Source organism: Leptonotus elevatus, chromosome 8, assembly GCF_054856555.1.
Source record: "Leptonotus elevatus isolate MCC_2025b chromosome 8, RoL_Lele_1.0, whole genome shotgun sequence".
Classification (NCBI taxonomy): Eukaryota; Metazoa; Chordata; class Actinopteri; order Syngnathiformes; family Syngnathidae; genus Leptonotus; species Leptonotus elevatus.
The window spans coordinates 3,715,947-3,732,441 of NC_141246.1; the positions used below are offsets into that span (position 1 = coordinate 3,715,947).

The 16,495-nt window shown below is 39.0% G+C and overlaps 2 protein-coding genes across 12 annotated transcripts in view; both read left to right on the forward strand.

Annotated features, from left to right (window-relative positions):
• The window catches only part of fat1a (FAT atypical cadherin 1a), a 72,317-nt gene extending 63,121 nt beyond the window's left edge, over positions 1-9,196 (forward strand). For 2 of the 11 annotated variants that reach the window (XM_086083302.1, XM_086083305.1), the window contains 5 exons: positions 759-1,402; positions 2,574-2,708; positions 4,774-4,833; positions 5,101-5,136; positions 6,630-9,196. In XM_086083302.1, coding sequence (XP_085939428.1) covers positions 759-1,402; positions 2,574-2,708; positions 4,774-4,833; positions 5,101-5,136; positions 6,630-7,183 — 1,429 coding nt within the window. In that variant the 3' untranslated portion in view covers positions 7,184-9,196. The other 9 variants (XR_015095833.1, XR_015095832.1, XR_015095830.1 and 6 more) reach the window with 9 other exon arrangements.
• A 1,696-nt stretch (positions 9,197-10,892) lies between these two features.
• LOC147169286 (melatonin receptor type 1A-A) overlaps positions 10,893-16,495 on the forward strand; it is a 45,578-nt gene continuing 39,975 nt past the window's right edge. Inside the window, exon 1 of the mRNA XM_086083310.1 lies at positions 10,893-11,541. Coding sequence (XP_085939436.1) covers positions 11,331-11,541 — 211 coding nt within the window. The 5' untranslated portion in view covers positions 10,893-11,330. The remainder of the gene's footprint in view (positions 11,542-16,495) is intronic.

Sequence of the window (16,495 nt, forward strand, 5' to 3'; positions counted from 1 at the left end):
TAAATAATCGGCTGACTAAGCTATTATCGGAATTGAATCTGCCAAATATCGGAAATGGTATCAGCCTGTTGACAACAGTTGAGCTAGGGCTGTGCAATTAATCAAATTCAATTACAATTTCAATTACACTCTACAATTGCAAAATCAGCATAATCAATAAAAAAAAGATTATTAATACAAATTTTTGAGTTTTTCAATTTTTCAAAGTAAAATGTTAAAATCATACATTTGCACCTTTTTTTTTTTAAATGTTAATATAACGTATTTAATAAATTTGGTTTCATCCAAAAGGAACTTGCATATTTATAGTGTTTTGAAGCATTTTATTTGTCTTCATACTTTTTATTTGTTTTTTACTTTTAAACATTTTCTTGTTTTGTACCAAAAAATTGTCCTACTGCACAGTGCACATGTTGCACTCCAACATAAATAGATAAATATATATTATTATAAATTCTGTTTGGTCCAAAATAATTTAAATAATTATAGTGTTTCTATTTTTTATTTTTTTTTGGTCTTATTATTCTTAAATGCTTATTAAACATTTTCTCTTTTTGTACCAAAAAATAGATAACATGTTGCACTCCAACATAAATAGATAAATATATATTATTATAAATTCAGTTTGGTCCAAAATAATTTAAATAATTATAGTGTTTCTATTTTTTTTATTTTTATTGGTCTTATTATTCTTAAATGCTTATTAAACATTTTCTTGTTTTGTACCAAAAAATAGATAATCGATTTTTCTGCCGCAGGTGCCAGAGCGACGTGGACGAGTGCTCGAGGAGCCCGTGCGCCAACGGCGGCCATTGCCACAACACGTACGGCTCGTACAAGTGCAACTGCTCCCTGGGCTTCGGCGGTCCCGCGTGCGGACTGGCCGCCGAAATCCGCAACGACTTCGTGTCCACCTCGTGGAACATCGGCCTGGAGGAGGTGGTGGGCATCGTGGTCTTCGTCTCCAGCATCTTCATCCTGGTGCTCTTCTTCGTCATCCTGCGCAAGAAGGCGTGCCGCGCAAAGTCCAAAAGGGAGGACGACGATAAGCGAGGCGGTTCCGGCGTGCCGCACTCCTTCCTCCTCCAGAGGCCGTACTTCGACGCCAAGTTCAACAAGAACGTGTACTCGGACATCCCGCCGCAAGTGCCCGTGCGGCCCATCTCGTACACGCCCAGCATCCCCAGCGACTCGCGCAACAACCTGGACCGCAACTCCTTCGAGGGTTCGGCCATACCGGAGCACCCCGAGTTCAGCACCTTCAACCCGGACGCGGCGCACGGCCATCGCAAGACGGTGGCCGTGTGCAGCGTGGCGCCCAATCTGCCGCCGCCGCCGCCTTCCAACTCGGTGTCGGATAGCGACTCCATCCAGAAGCCCAGCTGGGATTACGACTACGACGGTGAGTTTGGCCGCCGTCGTCATGCTGGAGGCACAAACGTATGCTTGTCGAACCCTTTTCCGATCTAAAATGAACAAAAACGATTCTTTGTAGTTAAAAAATAGGAATAACATGCACTGTCCAACCATTAAAATCGTTTATTTTATTTTATTAATAATGACCCCTTTCTTTAAAACAACAACAACATTTATTTATTTTTATTATTAGTGGAGTGGTTCAGATAAAAATCTTTGGAGATTCGTGCACTGACCAACAAACAACATGCTTTTGCAATATTTTTATTTTGTTTAAAATTGATTTTTAATATAAGTATTATAAAATTAAAAAAAATTATTATTATTGAGCTATTTTTATTTTGTTGAAAATGTATTTTTAACATAAATATTATACATTATTTTTTATTAATATTAAAGCTATTTTTATTTTGTTAAAAAAAACTTTAATATAAATGTTATCAATTATTATATATATATTTTTTATTATAAAAGCTTAAACTTAGAAGAAGAAAAAAAGGGTTACAAAAAACTGTACATTTGGAATGTTTTAGAATTTAGTTTTATTTTTGTTCATTTTTAAAAAGCCACAAAAATATTTTTGGGGTGTTTCGCTTATATGCATTTATGCAGTTTCTTGTTAAGTTAGAAAAGAGGTGAAAAAAAATTACGTTTCAGGCATTAAAAAACAAACAAAACATTTTAGGTTAATTCACTGGGGAACAAAACTATTGCAAATCAGTTTCAATTTGTTTTATTTGTCAATAGAAACAAATAAAGTGTTTCTTTGATTTGTGTTTCAATTTAGAAAAAAACTCCAAAATGTATCTACTGTGTGTGCGTTTTAGACAAAACATATTTTAAAGGTAACAAATTATGACGACGCGTAAAACACCTAAGGGTTTTTTTTCTAAACTATAACAATTTTTATATTTGTGGTTTGATTAAAATTAAAACTTGATAAATAAATAAAACCTTACTAGAGATAGAAAAAAAGTCTAATCCAATTAAAAAGATGACTATTTGGAATTATAAATTCAATTAAAATTTTCTACTATATATAATAAAAAAACTTTTTTTTTTACTTTAACTTCTAATTCACAGAAATATTTGGAATCATAATTTTCTAGAAATGACAATGCCGGCCGTATTCTTATATGACGCTTTTGGCCCCGCAGCCAAAGTTGTGGACTTGGACGGTGTGACCAAGAAGCCTGTGGAGGAGAGCGCATGTCACCCTTTCAACACCAGGGGGAGCATGTCCGAAGTCCAGTCGCTCAGCTCCTTCCAGTCCGAGTCGTGCGATGACAACGGTATGCCGCTTTCTCTTCTGTTATGCTAACTTATTTTCTGGACTCTCCAATGGCGGCGGCCTCCTGAGTCACATGTTGTTGTTGTTCTTCTCACTCTTTTCTTCTTATTGCTGCGGGGCTCAGCTCCCATATGGATCAAATCTGCCCACAGGTCCAGAACACGCTTTTAAACTTAAAAAAAAAATTAAAGAAAAAAAGAAGAAGAAAGGCCTGTAAGTTCTAAAGCTGCTGGAATTCTCCTGGGATGAAACAAAAACACACAGAAATTGCATGACATCATTTCTCCTCCCAATTTTTACATGTGCTCGACATAACCATGGCAGCCATGTTGTTTGAAAGTTCTTGCACGCTGATTCTTTGTTTAAGCATGCCCCTTTTTTTTGTTTTGTTTTTGTTAAAGCACACCGTAAGGAACGTATCGCAATGGTACTCAGTCTTCTGTCCTCCCGTTCATTCATCGTGTCACAAGCCAATACAAGACTCCTATCAAAAATAAAAATCTGCATTTTTTTTAATATATTTCATGTGACTTGCTTTTCGGTATTGATTGCCAATATTTGAATCATGCTGGCACTCTTTTTGCAGCGCTGGGCAAATGTTCAGCATCATAATGAGAACAGCTTGTCAAATTTTTATGACACTTATTAAACTGACCGCGGGGTCAGTTTAAAAAGTGAGAATTGTCGTTTTTAAAAACACTACATTTTTCATGCAGCTCTTGTTAGTACATGCAGATGCAGTACAAGACCTTTATTAAAAAAAATATATATTAACCTACAAAGAGGTCAAAATTTAATATTTTTTTAGAAAAAAAAATCCTATTGTAAACAAAAAAAAAGAAGCTGATTTTTGATACAAGTCTTGTATGCTTGCCATCAGACCAAACTGTCGTTGCTCATCCTCCAAAATGAAAATGAGCCTTAAAATCAAATTCACAGGTCATTAGTGTCTCATTTCCCCGCATCCCCTTTCGCTTTTCTCGGGGGGGACGATGCGTTCAAATCTCCAGGGAATTTCATTCAACAATACATGTGTAGCACTAGCACCTCGTAGTGCGTCACTATGTTTATGTTGTAAATGTAATCCACGACCTCATCCCCCTGTAAATGTGTCACCAATAGCAATGGGCATTTTAGTGACTTTTTCAACTGACAAGGAAAAATTAGCCAACAAAAAAAAAACGATCAGATTAAAATAATATCATTATTATTATTAATTATTATTGTTGTATTTATTATTATTATTACTTACAATAATTTTTTATAATTTTTTTTCTATTAAAAACAATTAAAAGTACAAATATATTATGTATATTATATATTTTTTTATTCTACCAATAAGAAACGTCTCCACAATGGATTAGCTCTCTAGCTCTGTACTATTATTGTTTTGGTTGTTTGCATTATTATTAATAATAATTTGTGAATTTTGGAGGATTAAACCATTTTACCAAAAAACTCCACAAAAATTATTACATATATAATCTTACATTTAATGTAGGTTCAAGCCACTGACCTGTATATATGACTGGATAGCCGATAGCCCGTACACGCCCGTGCAAGCCGTTGAAGTCACAGGGCGGCCATCTTGCTCCTCCCTCCTCGCAAGCAGACTACTGTATAAACGATACGACATACGTACAGAAGAGACATACACAGCTCGTTGGCAGTTAGTTTTAAGGCCAGGGGTGGGGTGGGTTGTAGCGGGGTGGTTACTGTTTTTTAACAAGTACAAAAAAATAAATTAAAACTGGACGGACGGTATGTGCTGCTTTGAAGACCCGCATCTTTTGTTGAATTAGTTATAATTCCTTAATAAAAAATACAAAAGTTTCCTCCTGTAAACATCATTAAGCATATAATGTATTTAAGGCAAGTAGTAAAATGTCTGATAGGCTATCCAGTCATATATTAAGATCACTTGTTCATGCCCATCTACCATGTCTCATTGTTAGTAACCCAATATTCTGTGTTAGCATTAGCATCACATTCCCTCCATATGTGTATTGTTATTATCATTTTTGTTAGCATTCATGCTAATGCTGGATCATCTCTCCTCTCGCAAGCCTCCATAGTGACTGTCATCCACTTTGTCAACTCTGTGCTTGACACGGTGGAAGGAGAAGGTACCGTATTTCTCTTCGTTGTTGTTGTCGTCTGGCTAGCAGAGTTGCCATTTTCTTAGCTAGCTCGCTAACAAGTGAAATAATAAAATTTTTAAAAAACTAGCAATCTTGAGGAAAATGGCAACCCTGTCAAATTAGCCCTCCACGTGTTTTGCCGCCTCCACCAAAACTCCCACTGTGTTGATAGCTTCGTTAGCATCCTTCGCCGTTTTTTAACGTGTTTTCTCTCTTTCTCCTCCTCCTTTTCATCATGGATTCTTTTTAAAGAGTCTTTTTTGGCTCGTGAGCTCAAGAACACAAGAGGTGACTTTTTCTTTGGTGTGTGCGTGTGTTTTTTTGTGGGTGTGACGCTGCTAACCACTAACCCGACGCTAACGACCAGAGCCTGTGATGCTTTTCATGTGCTGGTGTGAAAGCCAAAGTGTGACATTGAGATTTATTAGCGTTCCCACGCATGGTTTGGTGGTATTCGCTTGAAAGAATTTCGTTTGGTAACTAATTATTTGTTTTTGTTGCCACTAAACTGTACAGTTCAGTACACTACAAAACTGTTTGAAATGCTAGCTCGTCCGATGGCGGGACGGCGCTCGCTAGCAGTTAAGAAACTAGTGGGAAAGTCGTAGTTGTACAGAAAAACAAATTAATAACACATATTTTTTTCAATATGGTTTTGACTTTTTGCTGCGTCAAAAATGTGAAATTAAATGGTCACTTAATTTCTCTGTAAAATAAAAAAAATAAAAATCGTACGATCAGTAATTATAAGAAACTTTATCAGAAACTTGGATTGATTTTTTATTTTTTATTTATTTATTTATAAAGGCAGATTTTCATACTTCAGTTCCATGTTATTCCACAACTCAACTTTTAACACAAAAATAAAACTGAACTCTATGACACGTAAAAAAAAAAAAAGGTAATAAATAGATTAATAAAAAGTGCATAAATTAATAAATACATACAAATTTGGACCAAATTTTGTGTTGTTACAATCCATAAAAGGATTTTGTCAAATGTTTTTAATGTAAGCAACAACAAAAAACAATAAAAATGCTAAACAAACATTTTATTTTTAATACTGTTTATATATGGTTGCAGTTCATCTTACATTTACATTTTTATTCATTTTTTAACTGAAATTCATGCTCAGATAATCCCTCTGCACATTTTAAGTAGTCTGGCATAACCAAACAAAAAGTTGCCAGTACATCAACTTTTTCTTTTTTAAATGCCGAAATGTCATATTCGCATTCCGCTCTACCTTTTCCTAACATACCCAAATACAAGCATGCTGGTACGTATCAATTAATCCGCAAATTTGCAACTTTTGACAATAGAAACGTTAAAACAAAATCAACCAGTCTGCAGACAGGAAGTGCCGTTAGCACTGTTGCTACTAATGCTAACTGAACTGACATCAGAAACGCAAACAAAAACTGTGTATCAAACTTATTTTCATTGTAGTTTGTTGTAAGCTACATTTTGAAAACTTTGCTGATACATCAACATTGGCAACTTAAATTATTATTTTTATTATTATTAAAAAAAAAAAAGAATTAAAAAAAATTAAAAACATTGGCAATTTAAAAAAATGCAAACTGAACTGTACGAATTATGGAATTATCGGAAACTAGTTTTTTGTTTGTTTGGTGTGACCAGATGTCATCCGTATCATTGTTATACTCAGGATGTCATCAAGTGTTAATAAACAAGTGGTGTGTGGTTGCATGCTTTTCAACGTTAACAAAAAGTTAGCATCGAAATGCTAACGTTAGCCATTTTTTTCCCTCATCCAGGATACCACTGGGACACGTCTGACTGGATGCCGAGCGTCCAGCTTCCGGGAATTAAGGAGTTCCCGCAGTACGAGCTGGTGGAGTCGCCTCCCGCCACTTTGTACAGCGACCCGAGCGCCATGGACACCGACTACTACCCGGGCGGCTACGACATCGAAAGCGACTTCCCGCCGCCGCCCGACGACTTCCCGTCCGGAGACGAGCTGCCGCCGCCGCCCGAGTACGGCGACACGCTGCGGTCCTCCACCACCGACGGGACCCGCCGCCGTCCCGCTCTGCCGGAACTGTACAGCTTAGGCCAGTACTTGGACCCCCGGGGCGACGGCGCCGCCGCCCCGCCGTCCTCCACCGCGGCCACCGCCGGCTTCGCTCCGGGTCGGGACTTTGACGACATGTCGCTGTCGCTGTACGCGTCCACCGCCTCCTGCTCGGACATGTCGGCGTGCTGCGAGGAGTCCGAAGCCATGATCAGCGACTACGAGAGCGGCGACGACAGCCATTTTGAGCGGTTGTCTATCCCGCCGCTGGGCTCCCAGCAGCACACTGAAGTCTGACACTGGATCCCCACAAAAAGTGCCTGAAGCCGCCCCGCGAGCCCTCTTTTTTTGTTTTGTTTTGCTTTTACGCCTGGTACGATCCGAGTCCACGAGGGGATATTTGGACTGACGGGATATTTGGACTGACACCTACTTGCCAATCCTGGCGTATATTAACTGCGCCGCATTTCTCCCATTAAGGATTGCCAAAAGTTTCTCTAGCACGCCACTTGAGACGAGATGTTTGTGACATACTTGCCAACCCTCCCGTATTTTACGACTTCCTCCCAGCTTCACATTTTTACCTTGTTGGGGTTGCTAAAAATGTGCAAACTGACTTGGGACCTAAAAAATTCCAGTTTTTCCTGGAAAACGGATATATCCCTTAATTGTTTTGGCTGGGATTAAGCGTGATAACCTTAAACAAAAATATCACTGTATTAAAATTACAGCTCTAAAAAGCTTATTTTTTTGTATTACGCCGTATTAGGGCCACGTATAAATATACTTTTTAGGTATTCTGTGATATTCTGAGAAAAAAAGTTGCTACTTTATAAGTTTATAAAGTAGCAAATTTGCCACTTAAAGTGGCGGATTTGCGAGAAAAAAACTCAGAAACTTACTAGAAATAACCACCAACGAATCCTCACAATAGACTATAGCTACGCTACGTGTATTTGTCGTAGGTTTCTGAGGGTTTTTTTCTCGCAAATTTGCCATTTTATAAAGTGGCTAATTTGCCACTTCATAAAGTGGCAAATTTGTGAGTTTATAGTGGCAAATTTACAATGTATAAATATTTTTTAAGAGGGGGTAATATTACGAGAGAAAAACTCGCAAATTTGCGACTTCATAAAATGTCAAATTTGCGACTTCATAAAATGTCAAATTTGCAAGTTTCTAAAATGTCAAATTTGCCACTTTGTAAAGTGGCAGATTTGCAAGAAAAAAATTCTGAAACTTACAAGAAATAACCACCAACGAATCCTCACATTAGACTATAGCTACACTATATATGTATTTGTCGTAAGTTTCTGAGTTTTTACAAAGTGGCAAATTTGCGAGATTTTTTCCGGAATTTTACTCTGAAAAAAAAAAAAACTAATTTGGCCCTAATACGGCGTTGTTTTTATAAATGTTCGATTTTTTATTTCAGTTGAACACAATTTTATTTTTAGACAAAACTCCTCAAATCTCCCTGTTCTCCTCATGTTATGCTGCATTCGAGGATGGTCGGAAATCGGATGTATCCGTGTTGATTTTCCATTGTCGAGTGACGTCACATTGTAGTCCGTCGGTCAACTTTTTTTCTCCGCAAATGGAATTTCCGAGTTCAAGGGGGCGTTCCCGTACACACTTCCTGGTTTGAAGTCGGAAAAGTCCGACCATCCTCGATTGCAGCATTAGCTCACTCTTTCTCGACCCGACTTCACGTCACACGATCCCACAAGGAAGTGGCGTATTTTTTTGGGCGGGAAGATTGGCAATTATGAGTTGCGAGAGGACAAAAAGACTTCAGTCCCGACTCACAGGAAGTGGATCCACATTTCAAGAGGGAAACGAAAAATAAAACATCCCGACGATATTAAAGAGAAAATTCCTTTCTACAAGTGGTGATTTTCAGTGTAAATGTCAATGTACAGTTTTGATTTCAGAGTAGGTTTTGTAGATATTCTGTGCTTTTATTTTGAAGAAACGGTGTGACATGATCGGCCTTACTGTGCGAACGTTCACGAAAAAAAGTTTGTCATTTAAAGAAAAAAAAAAGGGTCTTTAGTGAACGACTGCATTATTCATGTTTTTTATTTTATTTTATTGTTTGTACATGTTGAATTTGGAACCTCTTTTATTTTTCCATCAAGGAAACGGGACCCGATGATATTTATGGTCGTCATGGATACCGCCCCGTGTCTGTGTATGTGTGTGTGAGTGTGTGCGTGAGCAACACATCAGTCTTGTTAAGGTTTTTATTGAATTACTGCCACCAGCTCACGCTTTCCTGCTGGCAATAAATTATTCTTAAAAAATAGATATTGCTGTGTGTATCTTTATTTATACTGACGCCGATGACGATTTGCCCATTTGTGAAACTGATGGAGTGCCAAGGAGGGCGCACTCAATGTCAGATTTATATATAATATATTAATAATAATAATATACCGTATTATGAATAATATATTTATATTGTTTTATTTTGTACTTAGCTTTAGATTTTTTTGTATTACTATAGAAAAATATAAAATATATATATAAAATATTACCTATGGGAAAATGTAAGTATAATTGTAAGTGATACAGAAAATGGATGTAAGTTTATGGATGACATTTTATTGTGATAATCTCATTTGGAAACAACGTTTGAAGATAATAATAATGTTCTCGGAATTAGTTTGATAATTTGTTCTTAAAAGAATACTACCATTTACTTAAATTTCTGAATATAAAAAAATATGTCAATTGTTTAATCTGTTTTTGCATTTATTAAAATATTCTATATATTGTTTCTAATATTTTTATTTTATTTAAATGTATTAATCTAGCTTCTTACATTAAAAAATTGCTTTTACATTTTGTTTATAAGAGTGTATCAAATATTTAAAAAACTTCCAAATAAATTCATACAATTAAATATTAAATATTTGGTTTAAAAAAATGAAATAATCAAAATCAATCAAATAAATAAATCTCCCATTCTCTATTATACCTCAATATGTATTTATAATTTATAATTTGTTCTCCTGTGGTGACTTCCCAAAAAGACTCTGGGTCGAGACGTGGAGTTAATCGTTTCAGAGAAATAACGCTTTCAAAGACCTCCAAAGTTGAGGCTTTTAACGTAAAGTGCATTTGTATTCATATGCAAAATGAGCAACTTCTTCTGAGTGGCTGCCAGGATGCAGTACTGCATCTAAACCACACGATGGCGGCACAAGACAGGTCTAAACATGTAATCGAATCAGAACAGGTTTGAAAAATAAATGATACAAAAATCTAAAGTATTGGTGCGATCGTTCTAATATTTGCAGCGTTTGAAGTATAATTGTAAATTTGATGACAATTGATTGTAGCCATAAAATCCTAAACATTGTGGTGATTGTTATTTTAAGTGGTTGAGGGGATTTTTCTGGGTGATGATCGATTGTAATTTTCCTTACATTCAGCATCTTTTTCTGTCGCGTCCAAGGAAAAGGCTTAACGTTCCAAACATCGAACATATCGAGGATATTTGGGCGATGGTTTTAATATTTTCAGAGGTTGAAGTGAAAATGGACAATTCCAAGTTTACGTACAAAATGGTGGTCAACTCGGTGAAAGGAAGCGCTTCGATCATTGAAAAAAAGCATTGGATTTTGAAATCATTGTAATTTGATTTGTGAGGATTATTTTGATTTCAAAATGTTATGAAAAGTCGTTTTATGACTGCTGTAACAATCTGCCTGGTTTGTGTGCTCGTCGCCGTTTGTTGTCAAGTGTGTAAAGGAAGCATTTGGATTGCGGAAATATCACAAATGCCCGGATGTTCGCAATTGCCAATAGGGAAACCTGCTCCAAAAAATGTAAACAAATCAAGTGTGCGTGTCCAACCAGGATTAAAGTCGTTTTATGTGGACATTTAACAGAACTAGATGAGTTAATTGAGACGCGGATCGTGTACATACATTGCGTTGTCTCTCGGCGTTTTCATGAAAGAGAAGGGAAAAGTTGAATGAAGAAGGCAGCCATGGTGGAAAAAGATGAATGGCTGCGCGCCATGAATGAAGCCTGTAGTTCCTCCGCTCGGTCTCAGGGAGGAAGTGTTTGCCACCCCCGGACAACCACCACCACCCCCCCAAACGTGGTGCTTTCTGGCGTGTGGAAGTTGTCACACACGCACACAACACGCGTGGACTCGGGAGAGGAGAGACACGCCGCGTGGGGGCGACGGGAGCAGAAGAACAAGAGGGGATGGTGCACGGGCGAAGAAGCTCAAGTCCACTCGCCGTCACTCAAGCCGGGAAAGGGCGAGGAGGAAGGAGGCGGTGGAGGATGAGGATGAGGACCGGAGCCGCGCCAGGCGACCGAGTCCCGGCGTTGGCGGCGGGATCCCGCCGATAGCGCGCCGAGTCCCCCCCCACCCCGGGCTCGCTTCACTTTCGGGACAGGAAAGTTCGGTCCTCCCTGTACAATGCTCACAAATGGGTCTGAGCTGAACAGCACCGCGCCGGACCCCGACGACGACGACACCGCCGCCGCCGCCGCCGCCGCCGTCCTCAACCGCCCGCCGTGGGTCACCACAACTTTGGGCTGCTTCCTCATCTTCACCATCGTGGTCGACATCCTGGGCAACCTGCTGGTCATCTTCTCCGTGTATCGGAACAAGAAGCTCCGGAACGCAGGTGGGTCGCATTCTGGAATTTGGAGCCAAAACACCCAACTTTTTTCCCTTTTTTTTTTTTTTTTTTTTAATGAAGCGAAAGGAAATAATACATTTTGCTTCGTTTTCATGAATGTCATTAGTCGTCGTCGCTGTGATTTGAGGTCGAATTAAGAATAGTTGGGTGTCGGGACTGGAAGGTTTTTGCTTTTAATTCGACTCATTAGCAAGTCAATTAAGCGTTAACCTTACATGGCATAATTGGCAAAGTCATTTTGGAATGTTGTCGGAAGACAAGGGAAAAAAACATGGCCGTGTATTGCTGCCACACAAAGCTGGGCAAAAAAATATGTCAATTTAACTGATAGATTTCACGTTTTGTCATGATAACTGTTTTGCGTTGAACCCGAAAATCGATTCTTTGATTGAGAAGAACCAAACCGTATCGTTGTACTTTGAAATAAATCGAGATATGTATCAAATCGTCTTTTATTGGAGCTAGAATTTTTACTTTTGCGGCACTGACACGCTCATTCAAATGAATGTCAAATTATAATTAAAAAAAACTCTCAAACTGAGCCAAAACATATCAAATTGAATCAAATTGTTTGACTCTCAAATTGAACTGTCCTCGAATCGTTTCGCACCCCTCCTATCAAAAAACGTATTGAATCGTCTTTTGCGGAGAGAAGCACACCCTTAATAAATTTCCATTTTTAACTTGATAATTGTCACATTTTATCGCGATAATTTTCATGTTAAAACATGAAACTTTTTGTGACTTATAAATCAAAGTTAAGAGTTACATATAGCTATGCTGTTCTTCTATTATAAAAAAAAAAAAAAAGAGTAAAGCCGAGTGTTTAAAAAGATTTAAAAATAAAGAAATATCAGTTTAAGGCTCCGCCCGTGACCTGAACCCGAGGAATGTCTTCATTTTTGTTTTGCCGAATGCGGTAGCCATACTAATCGCATTGAAACGGGAAACTTAGCACATTAAAACTGCAAATGTATCACATCATAACGTGATATTGACATTTTGACCCTGCCTTGTCAAACACCAACAAAACTTTAATGAACCCGTTCTTGTACGTGTCCGTTTTAAACAGAACAAAACTATCGTCACCTTTTTTGGCTCATAAGTCAAAAGTGTTGGCATAGCCTTGTAACGGAATGTTTTTGCTGGTAAACCCACTATTTTAGCAACTTATCAAAGCTAGCAGGCCATAAATAAGTAGCTAAAATGTCTTTTATTTGTTATGTCATTTCAAAAATCGATTCTCATAATAATCGCGATTCTCATTTAGTACGATTCAGAATCGATTTTAAATGTCCCAAAATCGATTTTATTTAAATTATTCTATACTGTCTTGCCTTTGTTTGTGTGTGCCTTTATTGGGAGCGTTGTTCATGTTGTACTCCATTTGGCCACTGAGGGGCAGTGTGGTTCCACGCGGTCTTATACACTGTTAAGTTGCAGCCACATTAGAGAGTAGAAGGAAAAAGTCACGACAAAGTTATGCCACTAAAAGTTGTTTTTTTTGCAGCGTGGAGCCGTTCTTTTGAGTGATAAAAGTGCCGCCGGTAGCGCGCTAATTAGCATGAGCGAGTCAGACTGGAGTAGATGATTACAATCGAATCGTGAGACATTCAAAGATTCCCGCCGCGAGTCCCTTCCGTCTCCAAGTTGTCACTTTTGTCAAAGATTTTGGGATTTGGGTCGAACGAAGTCAAATTCGTGTCGTGGGCGGTTTTTGCTCTCCCCGGAAGCAGTCAAAGCTCGCTCGATCGTCACAAGTTAACAAAGTCAATCTTTCATTTATTTCTAGCACAGCCCCATTCTATTTGGCTAGCTTTCATGTTAGCTAGCTTTCTCTCTTTTTAGCTCGACATCCCCTTTCTCACCTTTTCGGGGATGCAGTGACTCGTTACCGGCTTTGATTTTGTGCTGATTTATTGCTCGCTGCTCTCTTAACTTTTCTTTGTCAGTCGTCGAGCCCTCAAAACTAGCATTTCATTGCCAAGCCGCCATTCGCTTTTATTATTATTGTTGTATTTCTTCCCATCTCCAGTTCTTCGGTCACCTTCCAGTCCAGGAAATATACCTTACTGTCAATTTTCCGTTTTTGTGGCAGGCGGCTCGCGCGGACCGGCCGCAGCCTACTTTTTGAAGCGGAGGTAATTTCACTGACCCCAAAGCGAGCGAGCGAGCGAGCGAGCGAGCACAGAGAGACGAGCAAAGAGCAACAACTGAAGCAATTATTGGCAGTCTGAAGCCAAAGGGGGAAGCCCGCCGCATCCGGGCGTTAACGCTTCCCGTGACGTTGGCGGCTCTGAGCTCGGGGGTTTGATTTAATGATGTTTTCCACGTATGTCGTCTTATTTTTATTTTTTTTTAGAGGGACTGAACGTCTTCTGTGTTGTTTTTGAGTGTTAAGTGAAATATTGTTGGCCTCAAATAACGGATTTGGCAACGTCTGTCGTCAGCTTGTAATGATCGATAGCAAGAGAAAACTTTTGCAGGTTCTTTTTTTCAGCGCAGGACATTCCGACATCCTCTCGTCTCTGTTTCTTAATAGTTGGGGTTTAATAGTCGACTGAAAGCTGTGACACTTTTGTCATTCATTGTTTAATATCGAGATTGACCGATAAGTTTTTTTTTTTTTAATTATGGCTGATGCCGATTATTCATAGTCGAGGCCGATAACCGATATTTGAAGCTGATATTCATTTTTAGTAAGGGCGGTGTCAAAAAAATTTAAAATACAAATGCCAATCTTGACTGTTGTAAAGTCTTAAAAAATGTTTATTTAACAATTTTTCAGACTTTTCAAAATGTAGATTTTTTTTTATTTTTAATATTGAATGTCAATTGCTTAATTGCCATCCTTTTTGACATCGATTTCTAACAAAACGTTCAAGGTTATCGGTACGTCTTAAAAAGTCAAACGGAAACTTAAGCAAGTAAATACCATAACTCTCGATAGTTTTCTACAGTAAAAGTTTTTGTTCCCCTAAAATTTTAAAATATCTGAAATCTTAAACTTTCACATTTCTTTGTTTTAACGTCGAACAAAAACAAATGGTTCAGAAGGTTGCCAGGGTCAGTAGCATCGGGTATAAAGTTAACTGAAAATGTTGAATAAATAGCTCCCTAAGATTAAAAAGGTTTTAAATTAACCTTATATCAGCCGCCAGATACAAAAAAAAAAAAAGAAAATAAGCCGATACCGATATTCGTCAAAATTGGAGCTAGCTGTTAAAATCCTTTTGTAGTTTTTTCATTGTTTGTTTAGCTAGGCTAATTGTTTGATTCCAATTTACACCTGCACTGAGAACTTGCTATTTACACGATGCGATTTAGCAGAACAGAATACAACCGAGCGCTCTACGTGAACTCTTGAATTTTTTATTTTTTGCGATTTACATTTTAGTTTTGCTAATCTGGCCCCATTTTTGTCAAAACGTCGTGATTTTTATGTGTTCAACAGAAGCATGCTTTGCTGTTAGCATTACATTAGCGTTCCGAATCAACGGGTATTTTTTTGGGGGGGGGGGAGGGAGTTAGCATTAGCATTCTGACGCCACACTGTCAAATTTCTGATTTGCTGGACAACAATGTGAAAAATGGAAAATGTAAGAAGAAGATTGACTGGACTTCAGTAAAACAGCAACCCCCTCCCGAATATACGGCGTAAAAATGTTCACCGCAGGCGCATCATTTGTAGCATTAGCATTGCGAGTCCAAAGGCGATCTGAACTGTTTGAAATGCTCGCTGCTCACACCTGCAGGGCATTAGTGGAACAGCAACGTACAAAACATACAACGTAAACATTTTATGGTTAGAATGCTAATGCTAACCCACAAAAAAAGAAAACATCAAAGTCAAAAACTACGAAGGTCATATTTACTGAAATTTGGTTAGCATCCTGAATTAGCTTAGCATCCCGAGAAGTCTATCACGTGTCCGCAGTGTGTAGACCTCTCAAGTCCATATTGTTTGTCTTACGGCTTTTTTTCACGGCGGAATAATCACCGCGTGCTCTTATTTCATTCGCGGCGCAGCGTGTGCAGTTGCCAGCCTTGAGTACGAACCCAACACGAACGCATTGAAGTGTGCCGCCAGGGGGGGGGGGGGGGGGGGAAGATGCGGGTGCAAGAGGTACATTGAGGGAATGGCCTCTTTGAAGTAGTACCATTCATTTGGGCTAATTACATGCAAGGGGGCTCGTAACGCAGCCGCCTCCTCTGCCAGAGTTCAACAAAAGCGCGCCGATAATGAAATGCCCCGGAATGGAAAAGTTCCGATAATAATTGCTTAATTGCGTTTGGCGGCGGCCGCTGCCCCCGGCACGGCGTGCCTGCGAGCTGCCGCTTCCCAATCGGAGATCGGGCGGGCGGCGTGCGTGCCTAACTCACGGCGAGCCCGGTTTTTTGGGGTCTCTTTGGGGAATCGTACGCAAATTGGCAGACGGACGGATTGACGTCGTTCTCAATCGTGCTGTCGTCACGGCTTGTTTCAGCGGAAAGAGAATTTGCTCGCACGCCGATGCGCGTCGGCGAGACCCACCCGAGGCTGGACACATTTTTCATCATGTTCATGATCATTTTTATTCCCCGCACTTTTTTTTTTTTGCAGTGAAACGATTCCCACGCAATACTCCCGATTTTCACCGTTCCAATTCGGGACTATATCGTCGGATCCCACACGATTTACAGGATTCGCACAATTTAACGTTAAATAGCAACTTTTCTTCGTTCAACTTTTTCTACTACTTTCCTGCTCGAAAGTGCATTGTCGAGTCACCGGGAGGTTGCAGGTTTGAATCCTACCTCTGGCTGTACGTTGCAAATATATGCGTCGCCGTTAAGCAACACACATCGATACCAACGTATCAGAAATGGATTCTAATTTCACTGAAATGATTAAACGCGTGTTTGCTCTCAGCATCAGACGACACTTTTCCAAAAATAA